Source organism: Leucopleurus acutus, assembly GCF_964270905.1.
Source record: "Leucopleurus acutus genome assembly, chromosome: 6".
NCBI lineage: Eukaryota > Metazoa > Chordata > Mammalia > Artiodactyla > Delphinidae > Leucopleurus > Leucopleurus acutus.
In genome coordinates this window covers 87,012,548-87,038,357 of record NC_139149.1, presented here as the reverse complement: position 1 = coordinate 87,038,357, position 25,810 = coordinate 87,012,548, and the positions used below count along the sequence as shown (strand labels likewise).

The 25,810-nt window shown below is 38.7% G+C and overlaps 1 protein-coding gene across 1 annotated transcript; it reads right to left on the bottom strand.

Annotated features, from left to right (window-relative positions):
- Positions 1 to 4,415: 4,415 nt before the first annotated feature.
- On the bottom strand, positions 4,416 to 24,644 carry ICOS (inducible T cell costimulator; the record flags this gene model as incomplete). Its single annotated transcript, XM_082841127.1, has 5 exons — positions 4,416 to 4,456; positions 6,780 to 6,864; positions 8,142 to 8,248; positions 8,969 to 9,307; positions 24,587 to 24,644. 5 exons carry the CDS (start codon positions 24,642 to 24,644, stop codon positions 4,416 to 4,418), a joined length of 630 nt encoding a protein of 209 aa, XP_082697253.1.
- Between the last annotated feature and the right edge of the window lie 1,166 nt (positions 24,645 to 25,810).

Genomic DNA, 25,810 nt, shown 5'->3' with positions numbered 1-25,810 from the left:
AAGGTGTAGGCAGATTCAAGGAGCAAACAAGGGAGGATGAAGCACCAGGGACGAGCAACAGTGGGAAACCAGGCTTTCCCCTAGCGCTGGTAGGAAAAAAGGGTGTCTGAACTGGAGTTACTGGAGACATAAGGAAGTGAGACAGGGAAGGAGCAGCTGGCAATAAAGGGTATCGAACCAGTAATCACTGTAGGCAATCAGAACTTAACACAAAGGGCAATCTCTGGGAATCAGTACAAAACACAGGCCATAGGTTAGGCATCCCAGGCCAAGGGAGCCACTGTGGCCCCCAGCTGAGGATGAATGAACCACCCAGCCTGGGCTGTTAGAGCCCAAACAGGGTAAAAAGGGCATACATGGCGTGGGAGCACGCAGAGTGGGGAGTCAGAGCCCTGGCAGAAAGAGGAAGCTATCATGGGGGGCAGGGGATGCCACCGAGATGGGAGATTGGTTTCATACTGAGGCATTGATCAAATAAGTGAACATATTAAGGATAATAAGAGGCAGGTTTCTCAATGTCATAAGAGGAACAAATAATAGAAAGGAATAAATCTAGAATGACCTCTGTAGTGTTGTATTAGAATTAAAGGCATAGGTATGAACTCATGGATTTCAACATATACAGATATAGGTACAGAAATCAATACAATTGTAAATGTGTATGCATATATATGTATATACATACACACATTTACATCTATACTTAAATATACATATTATATATACATGTATATTTAAATCCACACGCATACACATATGCACACACATTTACCTCTGAATTTGTGTGTGCGTGGTTGTGTGTGTCCCAGTTCTGTCCACTGAGGATCCCGGAGCAGGGAAATCGCAATAAGAATGAGCATTTACTAATGCTTAAATCTTGGCTTCTAAAAACCATTGTTCACTCAAAGAAACCAGGACCCCTTCGGAAAACAACTGATTCCAGCACTGGGACAGGGAAAAACACGAGCTGAGCCTGGAGGATCTTGTTCTGCCAGAAAGCAAGGAAGTGCTGAAAGAATGATGGGGCCCTGGTCAAAGGATACCAGAGCCAGTTTGAATAGGCTCCTGCTGGCCAAGGATGGGACAGTTTAAGCATCAAAATGGATCATGGGCTCTAACTCCCAGGACAATGCTTGACAGTGAAAGGTGGATTTCTTTGTTCACAATTTTAGCATGATCTCCAAAAATAGCCTAGAACAATAACAAATGTTTTCCCTTTGAATAAAATAGGAAATCATACATACATATATATATATATATATATATATATATATATATATATATATGGACAAATGAATAACTTGACACTTTGCTGAGGGACAGATGACTCACAAAATTTCAAAGTACCTCCCTATAAACTGTTACTATAAAGAGGAATAGAGTTGGGAGGGTGGGAGGGAGGGAGACGCAAGAGGGAAGACATATGGGAACATATGTTTATGTATGACTGATTCACTTTGTTATAAAGCAGAAACTAACACACCATTGTAAAGCAATTATACCCCAATAAAGATGTTAAAAAAAAAAAAGAGAAATAGAGTTACTTTACAGAGGAGAAGCTTGACAGATACTAACTTAGTCAAGTGATCAAAATGAATGTTATCAGTAACATAACAAGTTGAGATTTTGAGCCACCTGATAAGATGTAATTAAAAGAAAGTAGCATCGTTTCTGTGTTATTTTGGCTAAAGATCAATAACCTGATTTTAATTATGGAGAAACATCAGACTGATACAAATCAAGGGACCTTCTGCAAAATAACTGCTTGTAATCTTCAAAAGAGCCAAGGCCATAAAAGCCTAGGCTGAGGAACTGTACAGACTGACATTCACAACAGAGATGTGATAACTAAATGCAAAGGGAGATTCTGGATGGAATCTTTCACATAAAATACATTATAAGGACACCTGGAAAAACTTGAATGAAGTCTGAGAATTAGGGGCAGCAATGTATCCATGTTAATTTTCTGATGTTAATGATTATATTGTGCTTATGGAGGAGAGTGTATTGTTTATAAGAAATATATACCAGTCAGAGGTGATAGGGCCTTTAGGTCAGAAACTTAGAAAAATAAGTCCTTCTGCTGGCCTTCCAACTTTTTTATATTTGTAGTTGTCTCAAATTAAAAAACAAAAAAAGGGCTCCCCTGGTGGCACAGTGGTTGAGAGTCCGCCTGCCGATTCAGGGGACATGGGTTTGTGCCCCGGTCCGGGAAAACCCCACATGCCACGGAGCGGCTGGGCCCGTGAGCCATGGCCGCTGAGCCTGCGCGTCCGGAGCCTGTGCTCCGCAATAGGAGAGGCCACAACAGTGAGAGGCCTGCGTACCGCAAAAAAAAAAAAAAAAAAAAAAGAAAAGAGGAACTGTTCCAAGCAGTGTAACGATCTTTAAGAACAAGGTCAAATTTGCAAGTGCTGGCTGCAGTAATCATTTCCCTCCCCCAAGAAAACAGATATTTTCAGCTGAACATCAAATGTTTATTCTTTAGTTTCCTACTACTACAAAAATGTATTTCATAATTAGCTCCTCTTAAAACCAGTTTTTATTTCACAGAAACTGTAATCTTTAATAATTCACTTTGAAATGTACAGGGCTAAGGATGAGGATGCTTCAGGGCACAACTTGGACAATCAGGAGACGCAGACCACATGAGAGTGGTCCTCCCCACTTGACACCCACGCAGAAACCCGCAAACAACTCAGAGAACACCTCTGCCAAGACAGCCAGGTTGCCCAAGTCAGCGAAACACCGTACTTGATTCAAATTACACGTTCAGTACTGTACTGTACATATCCAGCATTACACATGCTTAAAATAAGTATGTATAATGACATATCAGGTCTCACTTTTAAAGTAAACTATAAGCAGGCAACTACAAGTTTTAAAACTACTAAATAATCCCTTTTTTACCTAAGTTGGAAATATCGCTGCATACACATTGGCTGCTTCAGAAGCCTTGGGTATGCAGACAGGAAGTGGAGAAAGTATTTCAGCTAAGAATAATCGCATGTCACATGTACTTAAGAATCCTTCCAGCTAAACCAAATTCAAAGGAAGACTGCCTTGAAGGGCCAGGGTCGGTTTCCAGGCTGAATGGTTTCTAGGAGACGGAATCATACAGATGTTCCTTGACACATCTGTGCTTCTTCACAGATCCTGGAGGAAAAGGCAGGCAAACCCACTCTGGTCCCCAGGGTGACTTCAGCCTTTGGGGGCAAGAGCACCTGTTTGTCCTGGCTAAGCGGAGTTTCTCAATTCTGGGAATTCCACCCAGGTCTGGATGGCTGCTCCAGGCTGATGGGGGCTGTTTCAACCTATACAGCCCAGAGGCAGCGCGGCTACAGTTTGGCAGTGACCTCTAGGAACTGCAGGTTTCATGCTGAATGGATCATGGGTTCTATCTCCCAGGACAATGCTTGACAGTGAGAGATGGATTCCTTTGTTTGCTTGCAATTTTAGCATGATCTCCAAAACTAGCCTAGCTTGTAATTAATAGCACCATGAAAACACAGATAACGGTAGAAAAGAATATCAAAAAATGAAGTCACTTTTGATTCTGGGCAATGTTTCCTACTACTGGTGTCAAAGAGTCAGCAAAGTAAACCATTTGAACTGAATTTGGGAAAATAAGATATCTTTCTGGAGCAAAAAATATGCTTATTTAGGGAGAATATAGGCAAGTTATATTCACTAGGCTGCAGCTATATATATGAAACTAAGCAGCAGAAGGAAAAAATGTAGACATATATCCCAACTCAGCGTATCTGTCAAGTACTTATGTGGAAGTATTTCTAAAAGGAAAATTGAGGGCAGAAGAAGGCACCTAAATTGCTTGTGCAGTGGTCAACTGGGGTTCAGAAGTTGGAGAAGGGTACTGTGTTCCACTGTATTAGTAGGCTATCCTTACATAGCCACACCTCAGAGATAAAATTACTGCAGTTTTGAAGCATCTCCCTCTACTGCCTGATTATAAAAGGAATGCTCCTCCCTACAGAAAGAAGAGGTAGTCTGTTAGTGAAATGCAGACAGACTCTGGCCCTCAGCTGTCCATTTGCTTTGCAGATTCCATACCCTTGACATCTTTAAAACATTTTTATAGATGTGTTTGTTCTCCTGGCTGATGCATTGCTTAGAAGCAGATCTGAAGACAGGGTTTCCATCCCAGTGGGGTCTGTTTGTTGAGCACACACAAGCTGGGCTTTCTATAAAGCTAGTTGCAAGAGGGTATTTGTTTTGAGAGAACTCTAACGGTACTAAGGCAGTCTGTTAAAACCCCTATTGACTGATATAGTCACTGGTCCAGACGGAACAAAACATCGGCAAAAGATGTATGTAGTCAAATCAAGTCAGACTCTCTGTGGTCCAGGAAATAGAGAATCTTGCTCTTCAAGTTGGAGGGAAATGGCCAGTGCGGCTCATGCCTGGGTGCCAGAGAGTTCCAAATTGCGGGTCACATCTGTAACAAAAATTTAGCATAAATTCTTTAAAAGCTCTCCATGTGCCAATCCCCTTCAGCAAGGCTTCCCCTTTCCTCTGCCTCTTGTAAACACGCACACACGCATGCACACACACACACAGGCAAACACATACCCCGTCCAAACTCTTCTTTATGCTTCAATACCGAGCACCATTTCCACATTTTCCATGGAGTTTTACCCAGCCCACTCTTTTATTTTTTTTTTTAATTCATTCATTTATTTATATTTTTGGCTGTGTTGGGTCTTCGTTTCTGTGCGAGGGCTTTCTCTAGTTGCGGCGAGCAGGGGCCACTCTTCATTGCCATGCACGGGCCTCTCCCTGTCGTGGCCTCTCTTGTTGTGGAGCACAGGCTCCAGACACACAGGCTCAGTAGTTGTGGCTCACGGGCCCAGTCGCTCCGTGGCATGTGGAATCTTCCCAGACCACGGCTCGAACCCATGTCCCCTGCATTGGCAGGCAGACTCTCAACCACTGCGCCACCAGGGAAGCCCCCCAGCCCACTCTTGACTCTTTTTGCAAACTTTGTCTGAACTCTACCGCTTTGCAATTAATTGAGGACTTTTAACGCTATCACGTGACTCCACCCTCCATGCAAACATATTACCTCTCCCAGTGACATTATAAACTGAAGACAAGGACTGTCTTAGGGCTTCCCTCCCTCTACCCTCTATACACATTACTCAGCACGGTGTTATTCACATAATAACAAATATTTGACAGAGGTGCTGAGTCATGCTCTGCCTGGAATTGTTTATGTGTAATGCTGTCGGAATACAGAAGAAAGACCCTGCCTACCCTCAAGAAGGTAGCCCTACACGAGAGCTACACTCTGGCCTACACTCTGGCCATTTTCAGTTACTATTTGTTTACATGTAATTGCAAGATATATGCTAGGCTTGGTAGATCGGGCATGAAACTACCCCTCTCTGATTTCAGCTGCACCACTTCTGAGTATGCTGACTATTCTAGCAAAATAGCCCCACCCTGCATTTCTCTGCTTTTCTGCCTCAGGGCTTTCTCTGAAGGCTTAAGAGCAGCCTCATGGCATGCACAGAGCAAGACTCAGGAACAAAGGAGATTAATGCATCCTGCAGGCAACCCCAAGCCAGTGGGGATGGGAGCCGATGGATAAATGCCCCATTTGCCATCCTTCAGAAGAACAATTCTGGGAGACATCTGTATACTTCTCAGAAGTCCTGTGGCCTCTAGCTGAGATCTTAGTAATGCAACCTTCATCTGCTTTTCTGCCTTTCCTGTCTCCCTCTCCCTGTTCCCTCACCCCTTCTTCCTTCCAAATAAACTACTTGCATCCAAGTGTCTGTCTCAGGGTCTGCTTTCAGGGACCCAAATTAAGAGAGACACATTATTACAAGCACAGAGATTGAGAGAAAAGATTTTTTTTTTCCAATAGCAGAATAATGAAACACAAGCTCTTTGCTAGTGTCAAAGCTATGGTATCAACTCTCTGGAGAACCAAAGAATCACTGAACACCAGAAGAAACATCAATTTCTTTCATCTAAAAAAAAATGAGGGCTAAAGGAGATTTAGCCCCTGCCCGCGCTTTAATTCCATGGTTACAGGTGTTTTGTGCATCCCTTTTATACAAGTCCTTTACCACTGAGTGGTGGCAGAAATGCAGTGGCTTCTGTCTCATTATACACCTTCCATCACTGCAACCTCAAAGGCATAAGATTTACAAGAATGGATATTTCAGACTTTCTGGGATGGTCCTCAACTTAAGAACACTGCAGTTGACAACACTCACTCTGAATGAAAAAGGTCAAAGTCCCACCTAGCTGACTTCCACAGCCATCCAATTTCTCTAACCATGCACATTTTTTACGTTGAAATAACAATAGCTTCACCAATTTCTCCTTCTTCCCCTTGGGAATACCAGCCCAGATCTTTCTTCCAAATCTCAGTCGAAAACCTTCATATCTTTGTATCCCCCACAGTGCCTCACTCAGTAATTTACACTAAAATGATATTCGATAAATCTCATCGTATGACTTAATGAACTTTTTAACAAGGAAGACTTAGAATCACCCCAATTTTTAAATATCGATTGGAAGATTGCCTTGATACCATAGGGGTTTATGAACTTTTTGGTTTTTTTAATAGTGGTTTACAAACATGTTTTCAATGAACTAGAGAGAGCATAAATTCAGTTAAAATGAAAATTTGACTTTTTACAGAAAATACTAGAGACATTTTCCCTTCCTTTAAAATAAAAAATTAAAATTGTAGGCTTCATGTAAAGAACGCTCTTCCCTTCCCAAGCCCCCATGTGTCACTGTACCTGTGGGTCCAGGCTTTTTAGCAGTGTTCACTGCTGCCATGAACATGTATTCACTATTAGGGTCGTGCATGCTGGAAGGATACTTCTGCAAGAAAAGTCAGAAACGTGGTTTGTCATCTGCTCTTCCCCATCTCCATTCCTGTGGGGGATGTGTTTGTGTGTTTGTTCCTGTTTTCTATTCTTTGTTGAAGCAGTATATGACAAAGTGTTATAATGTGACTTAGGCTCCTGACTTTAGGCTAAGTAGGAGAACAATATGAAAAGGGCTTTAAATAAAAACTGTTTCTGCTCAATGTCTTTTCTCATTTATGCCTTTACTGTTCCTTCCCCAGTAGACTTAGACCACGGGGCTTATCTTCCTCTCTTCCTTCTTTATCTCTCTTTTCAAATTCCCTTCTGACACAGATATACACACTGTATGGCCAACCGTCGCACTATGGATATACTTGAGGATGCTAACACCCTTGCATAATATGCAAAATGGTATAGGTTCTTTGATTGAGAACCCGTTTTGTGATAGACTAAAAAGAATATCCCCTGGCACAGAGAGATTTTGGTTGTTATCGGTGTTGTTATTCTTTCATCTTTCTGCCTAGCTTTTCAGTGGTTTTCTTTAAAAGCAAGGAGTCCTAATAAGTTACCATGTAAAGAAGCTGTCAATTTCCTTCTCAACTACTGATGGTGCCCTACGAGACTTTCTCACTGACTGTTTTTTAATTGACTGGTTGTGGAAAATTTTGTTTCATCTGCCCTGACTTTGGAAACTTAGAATCAAATTTGCAGCCCACATGTAATAATTTTTAAAAGTCAGAAGCATCTATTTTTATCTTTTAACCCTCCTCCCTCCTCCCTGCCTTTTTGTCTTTCTGTGGCCCCAATTTCCTTATCTTTTTTGAATAATAATAATGACATATCTCTTTGTAAGCCACTGAATTCCTTTTGGAATGAAGTGGCTCTAAAGTAAAAGAGCTTCTGTTCCAAGTTAGTAGTTTAATTAGTAGGCATATCTGGAGGAAAAGAAATCATCTACCTGTTGATCAAATTACTCTGGCAAAAGCAATACATACTTTGATGAGTAAATAACTGCTCATATTCCTCAGTAAAGCCAGTGCAAGAAAAGATCAATGTTGCTCACCTTTTTTTTTTTTTTTTTTTTTTTTTTGCAGTACGCGGGCCTCTCACTGCTGTGGCCTCTCCCGCTGCGGAGCACAGGCCCCGGACGCGCAGGCCCAGCGGCCATGGCCCACGGGCGCAGCCGCTCTGCGGCATGTGGGATCCTCCTGGACCGGGACACGAACCCACGTCCCCCGCACCGGCAGGTGGACCCCCCCACCACTGCGCCACCAGGGAAGCCCTGCTTACCTTTTTTGTAAGCCAACATGTAAGGACACATCCAAAAATGCACACTACAACAAAAGCCGCACATCCTATGGGTAACCAGAACTTCAGCTGGCAACAAACCTGTGATTCTGGGTTGGAAAAAAAATTAAGGTGAGGAAAAACTCTCAGAATCAAATCTTCTCTTTCCGTGCTGAATCACAAGTTCACTTAACAAATTTAAAAGAGCTGTTTAAATTAAACAGCTTGCCATAAAGCTTGCCTTCGTTACAATCATGAAATCCAGTAAACAGTAAATAAATAACATCATCTCAGTATGATAGCAAGGATCCAGAAACTAAAAACGAAAAGACTCTATGCACGTATATGTCTATAAATGTGGTTAATAGAAAAGACTTCGCTATCTATGTTTTTGAAAAAGAATAAGTAGGAAAGTAAAGGTATAAAACTATTGTTTTCAATCATCTCACTTAATTCCACGATTCCCAGCACAAAACCCAAACCTTAAACTTTAGGTGAATAGAAGCACAGCCATTAAGCCATGGGTTTGGATATTTCTCTTAATTTTTTTTCCTGATTTTCAATGGCATGTGTGTTTTAGAGACAACATAACCTATTTCTAACTCAGCAGTCTATATGATTAAATTTCATATTACTGATTAATATAATTATTTTTATTATTAATAAACATCCTTGTATTGATATATTTCATCATAAATTATTGCCTTCAGTTGCACCGAAATGAACTCCAACACAAGAGATATTTATTTGTTTAACTGTTTTCATTAGTGAGAAAAATTTTTTAAACGCCTATATACTCTTAAGTCTGGAAGATTAAAACAATGTCTTACCGTAAATATTCAAATATTCTTTGCTTAGAATATCTACTTGAAAAGGAGGAGGATCAAAAATTGATAGTTTGCAGATGTAATAGCTGGCATGAGAACTGTCCAAGTTATACAGAAAAAAAGAGACACTGTTATTGGATAACTGAAATTGACAGACGTTCAGATTCGTGATGGACACCTTGTCTCCGCTTCCCTTTGTTTTAGTGAGATCACAGAGTATATTATTTCCTTTCAACAACTGCATTTTAAATTGTTGGACAGTATCAGGGTATTTGCATAAAATTTGTACACCTCCATTGTGAAATATAAACATCTCAGACGTGGCAGAAGCATTGAATTCTCCTGGATAAAAAAAAAAAAGCAAAAGTGACATTTTATGATTCTGTTGACCTAATCATTATATTTGAGCACAAAAGTCATCTCTTCTCTTCATAAAGTCACCTTTATTGCAACAAAATGAAGGAACTTCACAACCAAAAAATAGAACATGAAGGTAAAACTGTGTCTTGGGAAAAAACCTAACCGGAGACTTGTTTATCATATATGAATATATAATATGTAATATATTAAATAACATATTTACATAGTATGAATCAAACAGAAATTGTTCCTGCCTTTGGGCAGATTTCATATTGGAGACAGATGATGGATAAATATGAAGTTATGCACCATAATTCATGCTAGGAATGGAGTACTATTCAAGTAAATGTAGATGGATTCACATTTTGATTGGAGAATCAGATAATGCCACTTGGAGAAAGCGACTTTGAAAATTGAAATTGAAGGAGGATTAGCACTTTAGTCAAACAAAGAGAGATTTGGGGAAAGACATAGTTTAGGGAAGAAACATTTTAAAACACAAAACAGCTTAAACTAAAAATGAATGGTTATATAAGAGTATATATTTACACTATACCCTCCCGCTAGAGAGTGAAAGAACAGATGAATCATTTTCAAATGATAGAAACATGCCTTCTCTGAACCTCATCCATTGAGAACTGAATCAAAGTCTGATGATAAAGGTAAAGACCCAGATTTTTGTTTACTTTTTCATTTTTTAAAATAAATTTTAGCTTATAGGAAACCAAGGTTGTTTTTACAAGCTACATGGGGATCACAGAAGAAGGAAACTGAAATGGATTTGTCCTGGTTGCAGATTCTGAGTTATTCAGTTACAAGTTCAAACAACGCTATGCCTTCCTTTTTCTTTTTCTTTTTTCTTTTTTTTTTTTTTTTTGCGGTACGCGGGCCTCTCACTGTTGTGGCCTCTCCCGTTGCGGAGCACAGGCTCGGGACGCGCAGGCTCAGCGGCCATGGCTCACAGGCCCAGCCGCTCCGCGGCATGTGGGATCCTCCTGGACCGGGGCACGAACCCGTATCCCCTGCCTCGGCAGGCGGACTCTCAACCACTGCGCCACCAGGGAAGCCCTCTTCTTCTTTTTTAATATGACTTTTAATAAGTCTCATGCTGAAATTGTTTGGGAAAAATTATTAGCATGACAGTTTTTAGCTTAAATTTTGAAATTCCTGTTTTTATTCTTGAGAAAACTATGTAACAAGTACAAAGAAGTTTTAAGGAAAAATATTACCTACTCCTCCTTCTCCAGTGAAATAGAAATACCATTTGTGCATTTTTGCTCTTTACCTTCCAGACATATACTTATTTTATATAGCAAACCTATTCCTTTTGTTCTTCTGTTGGCAGTTAATGTTATACCATAAACATTCCATTTTTTATGTAGTCATCATACTTATCCTTTTTAATGGCTATATAAAAGGGCATAATGTTCATCTATCATAACTTGTTAAAGCATTCTACCAATGTTGACTGTTGGGGTTATTTTCAGCATTTTGATTTTATGTAAATATTTTGACATGTGGGCAAAATATTTAAAGACTCTGAAAACACTCTGTACCGCCATGTTGCTTTTGGAAAGAACTGTTCCACTTTATAACAGGACTAGCATTACCCTCCTGGATTCACTTGTCATGGCTCTGCTTACACCAGTGCGTTCATTTTATTTAAAATTTACCATAGTTACTTATTTTTCCTAGTACCTGTAGGCTTTAATTTATATCTCTCATATTGCTAGGGAATAGATTTCAACTTGGGGATTTGACTGTGAAAACACAAGCTTTCTAGTTTTCAGTATGGTGGTCCAGATTATTCAAACTAATTCCCACACCAAAACAACCAAAAATGCTGAATGAAATGTCTAAAAATATTAATGTAAAGGATTAAAGAGCTGAAAAAAAGAAGAAATTACTAGATTAAATTTGAAGAACCAGAATCCAGAGAGATAAGCAAAGGTTAGAAGTTGCTTTTACTTCGAGAGCATGTGCTGTTCTCCCAGATTCACACTTCTGTTTTCATGTCTCAACTCCCAGAGTCTGAAAGTGAGAAATCTAGTAAAAGACATTCTCCTCAATAAGCTCCTCAAAATCCCAAAGGACTACATCCTTGGAATACAGGTTAAACTAGAAGTAAACCGGCCTTCATGCAGATCATAGCCCACCTTCAAATCACTTCACTGGTCCAGAAAATCTCAATAATTGAACTTTGTCTAAGGTGATTTTGGATTATTATTACCCCTAAGCTTTTGAAAGTAAAAATGCAAACTATTACAGAAAGAAAAGGTTTACATCCTAGGCTTCAACTCATATCTACAAATAATAATTATAATGACAAGCATACCATAAAAAATAATCAGACATGCAAGGAAACAAAACAGCAACAGAAAAAACAGACTCCAAAAACAAATACACAATTATATATTTAAATTATCAGATCCCCCAAATAAAACAATTGAGCCTTCTGTGTTTAAGGAAATAAAAGACAAACTTGTAATAATATCTATAGATCACAGGAAACTTAAAGAAAAAAAGTCAACTAATTTGAAAAAGAATCAACTAGAATTGGCAAAAAAACCCACACTGAGATTAGAAACTCAGGAGATAAGTTAAGAGCATATTAGATGGTTAAACAGAGCTGTTGAACTGGAAAATAAAACACAAGCAGATTTTTAAAAAATATGCACATCTAGACAAATCATAATAAAAATCCTAAAAACAGCCAGGGAAAAGAGACTGACTACCTTCTAAGAAGCAACTGTGAGACTGACAGGTGGTATCTCAACATCAACAGTAAAAGTCATGATACAGTATAATTACACCTTATATCTTTAGAGTACTGAAAGAAACTGTCAACCTAAAAAACATTGTCTAGGAGGGTAGAAAAGGTGTATGTAACTTGAGACTTTGATAAATGAAGTATGCATGTTGTGATTTCTTGCATAATGACCAAAAGAATAGAAACAGAATATATAACCCAAATGAATATCTCAAAATTCCGTATGATGCTTCTGTATAAAGGGGAAAAGGAATTGGAATCAGGAAGGAAAACACAGGGTGGAGAGGCTTCTGTGGGCTGACAATGTTTTACCTCTTGACCTGTGATAATTGTAGGAGTAAGGTAGTATGTTTTGTAACTATTCGTTCAATTGTACATTTATATTTTTTCACTTTTGTGAGTAGATGTTTTGTTCTAGAATAAAATAGTTTTCAAGTATAAAGAAGAAAAATAATGCTTGTTTCATTTAAAGAACTGAAAGTAAATATAAGCAAAAGGGAAAGGGGAAAAACTCATCACATGAGAATAGGTGCAACCTACATTAGATTAAAGTGAAAGATAATTTGCATGGGGACTTATTTGTCTGAAAGTAAATTATGTTGCACTACTATTGCTTTGATGCTTGTCTTTACTGTCTATTGCAGAAGATAAAATCAGTGAGCTGGTTCACAGTTCCTTTAGAAACGTTCAGAGCAAATTTCCCAAGGACTTTAGAATGGCAGCGTGTAAACCACAAAGAGATCTTGGAACAAAAGTGTCTGCGGCCTCCTTGTGCACACACAGACATAGAGGCATTGTCTTCTGCTTCTGAAGATGATTTTGTCAGCAGCTTTTTCTCCTTTGGGGCCCACACTATGACCTATAACCCAATGCAAGATGAAATATAATGGTTAGCGGTGCAGGGTGATAGAAGTGCAATGCAGTGGTTCCCAAGGAAACCAGAGGAAAATTCTGGCTTTGCCATTAGCAAGTCTCTGTGACGAGGATACCTCTCTAGACTTTAGTCTCTTCAGCTGTGAAATAAGGAAGTAAGACCAAGACATCTTAAAGTTCTTTCCAACATTTACTCTCTATGGATTCAGGATGAGAACATATCTAGATGAGACCATGAACAACTAAGAGAGCTACTAGTTTGCTGTTGGGTTCTCCAGAGGAGAAACCATGTTTCCATAATACTCTCTCTGTCCCAGCATCTTACTGGGCTTTTCCATGAAGTCAGGAGGAATGAAAATTAATGAGACAATCTTCCTGGTCCATAATAGCATTTAGGTATGGCAAGGAAAACACTCCAAGTTTTTCTTGAGTGACAGTGCCATTGACATCAGAGGAGTAACTGGAGATCCCAAAGTGTCATTTCTACTGGACACTCTTAGTTATTCATTTTACCCTTTTTAATCTAAAAACTGCCTAGGTCACCTTTTTATTATTAAATGTGGTGACAAGAAGGCTGACTTAAGTGTCCACATACCCGATGCTTAAACTTTCCATCTGGAAAACGATTTGGCAATTAGTTGAATGTTTTCAACTAAAGGAATCAGATAGGGGATTTAATCAATTGCTTCATAATTATTTTGGCACCTGTAGAACAGATATGCTCAAATACCTAATCACAAAATCTCCTTAGTCTTTGATGATATTTGAAAAATAGTATCAAAAGGAGATCATCCCTATAATCATGACTAAAACATTTAATGGATAGACAGACAATTTAAGGAAAATCTGAATATGTTCGTTCCTTATAACTGCTGAAGCAGCTAGAATCTTTTCTACACCTTCCCTGGATGTTCTTATCTCCAAGTCTAATATTCAGTCAGGAGTACTGGTACGATAGCACCATTTTTTATACCCTGTGTCTGCTTTGATTGGGTGTCAAATCTCTTTGGTCAGTTCCCCTGTCATACCAGTAGTTGAAAATTGTGACTATTCCCCTCATCAATCTCTTTCTTCTTGTTCTTTCTTCCCTTATATCAAGCTTAAAATCACTCCACATACCACTTTTTAATATAAAATTATCCTCCAAAATATTCTCTCACACTATCTTTGATATGTTCCTCACTCTCCCTACCATAACAGTCCCCATTTCCAATCCCCATAAGCTCTCATATACAGTCTGTACATGTTTCAGACATCCTGTAAACACCCCTACCTTCACACTTGTGTTTCCTGTAACATGATTCAACTTCTGCCCAGCGTCATACACAGTCAAGCCTAGCAAACACACAAATCATACAGCAAGTCCAATTTTTCCACATACAGACAGCTGATGACCCAGACAGATTAGATTATTTGTCCGAGGTCACACAACTTCTTGGGCAGATGAAAGATTTGGGGTACAGTCTGAGGTTGAAGTGTCGCTAGCAACAACAAGAGGAAGTATAAAGGAAGCAGGAACCACGTGAAGCTACAAAGTGGTCACTATAGACTGAGTCTTAGAGGATCACTGTTGAAATCCTTCTACAGGAAGAAAGTCTAATTTCCTGGCCCTCTCTTCTATTTCCAGTAGAATCTACCCATTTCTCCATCTAAGCTGCAACTGGTCCAAACCAGCATTATCTCTCTCTGGGATGAAAAGAGCTTCCTAACTTTCTGCTCTCACTCGTGCCCATTCACCATCCACTCTCCTCAGGGGAACCAGAATAATCTTCTTTATAATCAGATAGTGTACTTGCCCTGTTTATAAAACACCCAGGGCCTTCCCATCTCATTTAAAAGAAAATCTAACTCTTTACGCTACTTTCCATGACTTGCGTGATCTACCCTGTCCCCCTAACACCATTTTATACCAGTCACTCACCACACTGCAGTCACACTGTTCTCCTTTCTATTCCTCAAACACAAGAAGTTGGTCCCCAGGGCTTTGAATGTGTTGTTTCTTTGTCTAGAATGTTATCTCTGATTTTCACATGGCTGCTTCTTACTTCTCCAGCAACCACTGACCACTCAATCCGAAACACACCACAAGTCATTTTCTAGCATGTTACCTGAGGTTACTGTCTGCTTTGTTTTCTTGTTTACTGTCTGGCTACCCCACTATAACATAAGCTTTAAAATGAGAGACCTTGTTGATTTTATTCACAGATTCATCCCAAGTATCTACAATAGCACCTGGTAAGTAGTAAGTCACAATAAATATGTACTGGATGGTTGGATGGATGAATGGATACGTAGATCTCAGTGATGTTATAAATCTGGGGAGATAAAGCATAGACTATAGAATATAAGAATCAAAAGGGCTCTTAAAATTATTCAGTTAAGTCTTTCATTTTAAATTGTACCCTTAAATTTATCAAGCTAAACTGGGGCCAGAAAACTGAGTATCTTTCCCAGGATTACATAGCTCATAGCTGGGACACGATCCCAGGGTTAGCTACGGCATGTTGCCTTTCTTCTGCAGACAAGTCCGTGCAAATATACAATCAAGTTCAAAAGACACCTCCTCGACTGGGATGTCAGGTTCTAATGAATATTATCTGGCTGAGTTATAAAGAAGCACGTTCTTTAACTATTATAAATATCTACCAGGTTCATAAAGACTTGTTTAGATGGTTGACTATTCTCTTGGCTCTTTTGTGTCTATAGAAGGGAAGACAGGTTTAAACCTGGTTATTATTTGTATCCTCTAAAGTGCAGAATCATTAAATTTGCCCAATGGATGTCCAGGACAGGTGCCTCTGAACCAATGATTGTTTTAATACATCCAGATGTTTCATAACCAGAGCATGTTAGTGATTTGCAATAGAAACACCATGCTATAAAATTTAGCATTTAATGCGTTGCTAAAAACACAAACAGGAATATGTTCTCTTGAATCCTGGTGATGAGTCTAAAAATCTGAATATTCAGACTTCATTTTCGCTTTGCTACCATATCTGTTTACTTCTTGCTGGTGCTCCTAGATAATTAGTACTCTAGAAAATAGCTGCTATATCTTAATCACATTGACTACCATGTCTAAGGGGTGCAATCTTTCCAATAGAGGTTCAAACCTGTTAACTGCTGCTATGATTTTTATAACATTACTGTTGATATCAGCAGACTAAGGTTTCAGGAGTAAAATCAGAATGTTTATATCAGATGATTTCTGTAGATCTTCAAAATTTTTAAAAGATAAAAGCATTTGCGTATTCTTTGGTGGGAGCTGTTAAGAAAAAAATCTCTGAAGAAAAGGGTCATTCAGCTGAGAATCGCATTATGATTCAGAAGTTTATTTACAAATTGATTCTTTTACGTCTAAACTATTTCATTTCTTCAGTGTAAAATTGCCTTGATAGAACCCATCCTGCCAGGACTCTTTATAAGCAATTGTGTCATGCCTGGTTGAAAATCTTTTAGCAAAAGCACTTAGAAAACCCACACAGTGAAGGGGATATGAGACCGATCAGCAATTTCACTTTATTCTCCTTAACTCAGACTTCTAACCACAAACCTCCACAAAGGTCTGAGTGATCGAAAGATAAGAGTTCCTGAGTTTGCAATTATTGATAGTGTTTATTAAAAATATTTTCTGTAATCCAACAATCATAAGCTTTAGCTTAGCACAGCACATGAATGTGACATAAGAAGTGAAGTTCTAAAAATTGCAATGTTTATATTAGGGTTTTGTTACATTTGATCTTTTCCTAAGAAATTCTGGCATTTAAAAAATATGCTTTCTACCACTTTTTTTTTTACCTCTCATAAAACCACTGTCATTTCTTATGCGTCTACTAGCTAAAACTTTTGGAATCCTGATTAGCATATTTTTATATATGCATAATTTCTATATTTACATTATTATTCAAAGGCATCCATAATCTAAAATAGTGATTGAAATCGGTAGCGAGGGTAGGCAAAATAAACCCAATCCCAAGTCTTAACATTTGCCGAAAAGGAAGTCAAAAAGACATGAAGAAAAAAAGTAAGGAGAAGGTTAAAAAGGCAAAAGACCCTGAGCACACCTGCACGTGCACATGCACGCAGACACACACACAATGTGTGACTTTTTTATTCTCCAAGGAACTCTGTAGAGGGGGTAAAACAACCTTTGATGCTCTAAAATGCATAATTTTTTAAATGAATGATTGATTTTTTCCTCGTAAAAACTGATTTTCTTTGTGAAAATGGAAAAATCCCAAGGGTGTTGTAAAACTTTGTAGCGATATTTACAAAGTAATTAGAATAAACTCTACTCTCTACTCCAGTAACCCACACCTTCATCTCCAGCCCACTCCTTCCCTTGGCTTAGTCCCTTATTTCCAGTTTCCTTTCAATATCTCTACCTGGATGTGTCCCCTGACACATCAAGAGTAACATTTCCAAACTGAACTCAGCATTCACTCACCTAACCCAAGTCCTGTCCTTTAAGGCATCAGGACCTCAGAGTCTTCCTCATTACTCCCTCTCTCTGACTGTCCTGATCCAATTGGTCACCAAGTCCAGTTGACTCTAGCTCATGGATGGTTTTTCCCCATTCCTATTGCCAAACTAGGACTTTTTCACATCTTCCTTCATCTGTTGAAGCATCTTCTTGACTGGCCTTCTCAACAGCAGTCTCTCCCTCCAAATCCATTCTCCATGCTGCTCGCAAAATTGTGTTTATAAAAAGCATTTCACTGCCCAGTTTGAAAATATTCACTACCTTCTTGCTTATGAGGTAAAAAAATAAATCAGTTTTCTTGGAATGACACAAAATCCTTTCACAATCTCAGGGACCATATAGCTTCAAGCTACGCCATACTTTTTGGCCATTACTTTCTCATTGTTACTTCTGTCCCCATAGACTAGAATATCCCATTACCCCTTTATTTGCTTAGAAATCCTCATTCATTCTTTAAGAACCACTTTAAAGAACCGCTTTGTCCCTGAGACTCCCAGACAAAGACTCCTATCTCAATGATTTCAATAAAGCTTTGTTTATACCAATATATTTATAATGTGTATAAGCTTAGATCATAATTATTTTTGTCTGTCTTCCTCACTTAAACATAAACTTCACAAGGATAAAGACTGGATCATGGTCACAAATAATCCTAGGACCTGGAATATATTAGATGCTCAGTAATAATAAATGAATGAATGAATAGAAGAATATCGAAGCTGAGCATGGTTGGTAAATGTCCTGCAATGAGGTGAGGAGGTGAGCAAGAAAAACAGAGCAGGGGATCCCATTTACCGGATAATGGAGGATGCTTGTTTCCAAGTCCAAAGGCAAAGTCTCACACTGAATGATGCCCAACCAACTGTCTGAAGCCCAATAGTTCTGGAGTTATATAAACATCTAAGCTTTCAAAAACTTCCAAATAATAATAATAATTGCAACTTACAAGCATTTGCATGTTTCCCGTGTATTAAGGTTTCCAATTCATTACATGCAATATATCATTTGATGTTCATAACAACATTTGACATCAGATTTTCTATTTTTATTCCTATTTTACAGGTGAGGAAACTGAGGCTTGAGTAACTGGCCCCAGGTCATAGAGGCAAAATGTGGTGGAGCCATGATTTGAACCTAGACAATTTGACATCAGAGTCCACATTTCTAAGGAGCCTCTTAGTCCAATGATCTAGTCCAACCCCTTAATTTTATAGAAGCTGAAGCACAGAAGCTGAAGAGACTTGCTAAGAAAAGAGAAGAAAAAGAAAAAGAAGCTTTTAACATTAAGCTAGATTTGGAAGTTATTTTCAAGTATTTCTTTTCCTTCAAGATGTATTGGGTGTATAATTGTCCCAAATACTTAAAGTAGTATTTACATTGGTGCCACATATGTATTCTATGACTGAAAATGTTATTAGGCACCAGAAAACATATAAAAATTATTTATTTGATGTGAAAATACATTGTTTAACATACCTGTTTCCCTAGACAGCCTCATTCATGGATCATTGTGTGTTGAGCTGCCCTGTGTACTTAAACCTGCAACAGAGTCTGGGTCCTTGCTCTGATGGGATCTAAATTCTTGATAAGTGTTCTGTAAATTATCTGCCTGTAGAAATGTAAAAAGATGTATTGACATCTACAAGAAACTCTATTATAGTTAAATGAGAGCAAACAGGAACTACTAGGAGATTTTGCTTGTCTTAGTACAAAATGAACAAAACTTGAATTGTGAGTGCAGTAGAGGTTTTGTTTCTTGCTTTTTTCATGAATGAACTTTTTTCCGTGCTAAGCCCTAGGAGAGTGTAAATGGTGGCTATAAAAGTTTGATTTCTCGGGCTTCCCTGGTGGCGCTGTGGTTGAGAATCTGCCTGCTAATGCAGGGGACACGGGTTCGATCCCTGGTCCGGGAAGATCCCACATGCCGCGGAGCAACTAGGCCCGTGAGCCACAACTACTGAGCCTGCGCGTCTGGAGCCTGTGCTCCACAACAAGAGAGGCCATGACAGTGAGAGGCCCGTGCACCGCAATGAAGAGTGGCCCCTGCTTGCCACAACTAGAGAAAGCCCTCGCACAGAAACGAAGACCCAACACAGCCAAAAATAAATAAATAAATTAATTAATTAAAGTACCCTTAATTAAAAAAAAAAGTTTGATTTCTCATATTCAAAAAGGTTCCACTTAAGTGATTCTTTGTTGCCTGTTGGAAGTGCCACGTCTATGGCAACACACTCAGAAAAACAAAAGACTTTCAGAACTAGTGGTTGACTGACTCAAAATTCTTGAGTCCATCACCTTCCTTTAAAGACAAACTGCTTCTTCTTAGCTTTTCCTCATGCAAAGTAGATGCAGCCATCAGTATGTTATACGAGAGCCAGAGGACGTTCGTAGCCCAACTTCTGACTCTCTCTTTAAACTTGCAAATCTCAGTCTGGTTTCAATCGACCATACAGGCCAAACTGGAAAAAAATTTCTTGTTGACCAACAGCTTTCATTTGTGTTACATGTTTTCTACAAATTTAAGTTCCACTTTCCAAAGTATAATTCTGAATTTTCCTGAAAAGGTATTGAATGCCACATTCTTAGTTTACTTAGAATGACGAAAACGTGTCATTTAATAGACTCAATTTATTAGAAGAGCAGTAGCACAGAGATGCCATTTATGGAATAAACGGGATCTTTTCTTTGGGTATTGAAGGCTACAAATGATTGGTATATATGTGTGTGTGTGTGTGTGTGTGTGTGTGTGTGTGTGTGTGTGTGTATATATTTATATATGTATGTGTATGTATATACTGGGCTTTGAATTTGCAAAGCCCAGCACATCCTTTTTTTTTTTTTTTTCCCCTGTACATCCTTTTATGTATAAAACTTATATTCTTAGGTTAGGGAGACAGCATAAGCTGTGGGTTTTGCTCAGTTTACAACTGTGAATGCTGAGGCCAATTTTTTTTTACATCAAACAAGTCTATGGATACACAGTGAGCAAAGCTCAGATGAGAATGGAGGTCCTCCCTACACACCTACATTTTGTTTCTACCAAGAATGGGAATATACTGCTAGTAATTTAAAAACTATAATATTCCATCTCATCTGAGGGAGTTGTTAACAGCCATGGCAAGTTATGAAATTCATTTTGCTCACTAATGATGAAAAAACAAGGATCTCGAGCTCTTACATAAAAATAATAGGCATGTCTAAAAAGAAGGAAAAAAGACAAAGAAAAAGATACAACTAAACAATTACTGGGAGAAAATCTCCCCGAAATTTAAAAAAACCCAAACACCTGAAGTCTGCGGATTGAAAAGACTCACTCAATCTCAAGAAATGTTAATGGAAACACTCACAGAATTAGGCATATCCTAGTGGAATTCCCGAATTCCCTTGTTGAAATGAATAACAAAATTCTAGTGATACTTTGTAATCTACTTGCAAAGTAATGAGAGGCAGACTAACATGGAACTACTCACGTGCAACCCTAGAAGCCAGCATACAGTGAATGAATACCCAGAGACTATTAAAAGAGTGCAGTCCAGGAATACTACTCCCAGAAAAGATATTAGTCACCCAACAGAGTAAAGGAAGACATCTTTACCCATGCTGGAATTCAGAGTTTGAGGTATCTGAAGAAAATAATGGAAGTCTTCTGATCATTGGATCGGAACAAGGATGACAAGACAGGAGCAGATGGCAAGAGTGATGCTGCCGCTGAAAAAAGGTGAAGTGAGTGTAAAGAGTTCTTGAACCAGAAGAGAAACACTGTCAGAGGAAACTTAGCAATGATCTGCAACTACACGTTTTCAGTTATTTCAACAAAACCCATGTATGGGGCAGGGGTTCACTAAGGGGAAAGCAAGAGAGTGAAAAGAGAACATTCCAAAGTTCTCACGTCACTGCGGGGGATGGGAGGTGGGGTAAACACGTCAAGCAAGGCTACTGTCATTATTTACTTTACTACAATAATAAATAGATATTCAATTAAGCTGCTCTGAACATGATAATGAATTAGTCAGCTAGGACGTGTGGTCAACCTTCCAAATTACAGAGGGAAAGAGGGGAGTTAAAAGAAGCTTCCTCATACCGACAAAAATACAAGAGAATACCACAACCAAGGAAAATAGAAATAAACATAATATTGAAGGAGTGAAATCAATATAGTCTTCTTGTGCTGAGTGAGAATGCCCTGAATTCATCTATTGAAAGAAAAGATGGACAATGTGGATTTTTAATATTCAGCATGAACACTAGAAGGAGGTGCTGGGAGGGGCTTAAATGTCAACTCAGCTCCGCAGGACTCTCCCTGAGCTCTGGGGAGGGGCAGGTGCTGGAAGCGCCAAAGGGCTGGGTTTTTTGGAGGTGATGGAGTTCAGGAATCACTGCTTCAATGCCTGGGTGACAAAATCAAGGCTCAGAATGAGCCTGAGGGTTACCCTTCCAGCTTCCACCCTGAACATATCATTAGACATGCACATTTATTAAACACCACCCAACCTTGGTCATTCCCACTCCACTGCTTTTAAAGTGGTCTTTCCCAAACCAGAATTCATCGGGTCACCCACGTGGTCTCCACTGCCCATAATGTCTAGAAAGAGTGTCTTCTAAATGCAGACAGAGTGTCTCATTTTTCTCAGATCCTTTTACAATTAAGAGCCTCCTATTGTTCCAGAATCATTAAATGAAGATGACTTTGTTAAGTTTTACACTGAGATCAATAGAAGACTGAGAACCACCAAGATTTCTTTCCTCTTAACTCACCAACCAAATAACAAAACTGATGAGAATTTCTCTCCTTTGAGATTCATGTTATATCTCCACTACTTCAACATGGTGTGGAAAGAATGTGGATATTGGAATCAGACATATTTGAATTCTAATCTTGGTTCTGCTACTGATTACTAGGTAACCAAACACTTAGCCTTTCCTGGTCTGAGATTCTTCAAACATTAACTGAAAGTAAGAATGCCTACCTCTTCATGGAATGAGAAAGACTACATAGTTGGGAGGATTAAAAATATGTCAAAGAAAGGATCTGCAAGAGCTTAGTTGACTTCAGTTTGGTTCTTTACTTTGCATTTAGAGCCTTTCAAATGGTAGTTGCTGGATACATGCATTATGGTGATATTTTGAATATGAAGATCGTTCAGCAGTTTACCATCTCCGTCTAGCCATTTGTGCGCCAGTTTTGCCACCTGTCAAATAGGATAACAGCTTGCCCATGGCATGGTTTTCTGTTGATGAGGGTGAATGTTGGTTTTATTCCATTAGAATCCAAGATAAATATCATTCCAGAAGTACAATTTCTTCATCAGCTTTATCTGCCAACTAGAAATAATTCCACCTAGGCTGGATCAGTCCTTCCACAGTGGTAACACCATTGCTAATTCAAATCTCCTGAGCATAATATCACCACCATAAGCGCCTAAATGGGTTTGGCATATTGGATGCTTTTTAGCAGTACAAACCCTTCAATGACTTCAACCAACGTTCTTGGAAGAAAATCCACAATCCTTCACATGGTGCATATGGTCTGAATGGTCTGGTCTCTGCTTTCCTTTCCTGCCTTATCTTGCACCATCCCCAACCCCTTTCCTCTCTGTACTCAGGCACATCCACTTTCTTCCAGCTTCCTGACTTACTTCATGCCTTCCAGCCACAGGTCCTTTACACTTACTCTTTTCATGATATGGAATGTTCTTACCCACCATCCCACCATTCTCCCCATTTATTCCTATTTGTCCCCCAAGGCTTAGCTCAAGTGCCACTTCCACAAGAAAGACTTGGATGAACCCATCCCCCAACCACACCTCCACACCCACCAGTCTATGCAGGTTTCTTTGTTACATCCTCTGACAGAACTGAGTTCTGCCTGTAATTGTCATTCATTCATGGGATTATTTGATTAATGTCTCTCTCCCAGCCATTCAATTAGCTTCATGAGAGCAGGGGCTGACCTGGTTTTGCTTATCATTGTACACACAGCAGCTGGCACAGTACCTCCTGCATGGCAAGTGCTTGGTGCTGAAAGAATGGATGAGTGAACGAATGAATGGTTATCAATTCCAAAGCTATTCCTTTGTTGCTCATGCAGCTAAAGGATTTCATTGGGTTGTATAAAAGCCGTAGTTTAACAAGCAAGTGGCCCCAAACTGCCCTTGGGACCTTAAGTAGATTCTAATTCCTCATTCCTCTTTCCTCTTTATTTAAGAGCATTGGAGCCACCTGGAGCCACCACAAGATCAAATATTTGACCAATATATTTTTGTTTTTTAATTCTTTGGAGAGAAAAATAAAGTCTATTTTTGGTACCACTGCAAAACTTATTTCTAAATAAAGTTACACCTACTAAAAGTTCTCTCTGCACTTTTAGTGTTAGTAGAACTTCCCAATGTAATATAATTTCACTTTGCTTTTTCTCAGCCTCAAGAACATGAGGCTCAGACTTAAAGAAGAAACAAAAATAATAGAAAATGTACCAAGTAAGAAGCAGCAGAAATACATATTAATTTCATTGTAGGTAACATTATTTAAAGTATTCAAGTAGAGTGTGATATATACCATGTAAGAGAAAGAATTGAGGACTTCAGAATGATTTTTTTAATGTCTACAGAGGCTAGAGAGTGTTTTTACATCATCCACTACTCCGTAGCCTTTTAGAAGGACCTTGACATTAGTGTCGAAAAAACTCTGTGGCAGCCAGGGCGTTTCTGACAAAAGACCACCCAGATAAGATTAAAATCAAAATCCTTCTTTTCAAAACCCTTCCATCTTATTTTCTCCTTCAGAAGGAATCCCCAGCCCAAATGCCAGGACTACTTAATTTTCATTCTGTTGACACAAGTCATTTTGCCTTTCATCTCTCTCTGAGAACAGTAAGACACTCTTCTACTTTATCCACTAAAAAGTAACTTCAAGCAGGTAATTTAAAGTCTTAATGATCCAATGAGACATTTTTCTTCATCTTAAAACAGTGATATAAACGTCCTTGGCCATGGACTTGGGCTCTTCTGTAATCGTTCTTACTTTCTGAAAACAAACAAAAAAAACCTTTCTATTTGGTGCCTAACTTTTCCAATTGGTTTTTCTTAATGTTCACTTGAATTATAACTTAATAATAAATATTCAGTAGGTCACTTACCTGTTAGAACTTCAACCTGGAAGCAGAAGAGAAAGAAATACCAGAGATCTGACTTCATGTTTGCCAGAAACAAACACAGTTTTCTCCTTCAGTGCTTAAAGCTGCCAGTGAATTCATGTCCTCTGCTGTTTTCTGTTTGCTGGAAAGGAAGTGGGTTTTTTGGGGGTTAATGAAGTGTCACACTTACCATCAAGGCAGGGTGGTGTCTCTTAATTGATGTCAGTGGCTATATGGCATTATTGCTCATGGAGGTTAAGCTTAATCCATGGATTATTAATGATTTTGAAGACAGAGGAAAACTTTACCCTCATTTCAGTTCCATGAAAAGAAGTGAAAGAGACAATGCCTATTCTTTTCAGAACCACCCTATTCCTCTGAATCTATAGTTTTGGGCATAACATGATCTAAAATTAACCACATGATAAATAGCATGTATTTTGACACATTTCTATCTTATGCTATGTGCTCCAGAGAGAGAAAGCCTTTGAAATAAGACAAGGAATAAAAACAATTGCAACAGAACTTAAAATGATGATACTGAAAGAAGAGCAACATAGGAATCTAGGAAAGAATATTTACATGGCATTCATTGTAGATGGTAATTTTCCAAGTGTTAAAGTTGGTTTTAATCTTAAACCTTGCCTTACATAGTACAGCAGAGTCTGTAGAAATCAGGGATTCTACACCTATAGCCTCAGATGAAAGCAAGAAAGCTGAAGAGCCTACCCATGGTCTCTCTATCCATGCAGGGAGATGGAGTAGACAAAAACAACAGTAATAATAATATAAATAATTATGTTTATATGTATATAAATGTTTTACATGAAATAATACATGTTAATGTAAAGCATACATAAAGTTAACTGTAAAATAATATATATTTAATATGTATAAAATATGTGAATATAGCTAATATTATATTTATATTGTTTCACATTTATGTAGGTGGATTATTTGTATATGTTTATATGATGTCTTATACATGTATTAATTCATTTAATCCTCTTAACCATCCTATGAGATGGGGACTGCTAGTCTCCCCATTGTACAGATGAGGAAAACTGAGGCACAGAGTGGTAAATTACCTGGCCCAAGTCACTTAGTTAGTAAGTGGCAGTGCTTGGATTTGGAGTGTGTGCTCCAGAATCCTCACTCGTAACCAAGCAGGTGAAACCAGTCATGCCAAGGCCTGCTGAGCCTACCACTCAGAGGTCTGAACTGGCT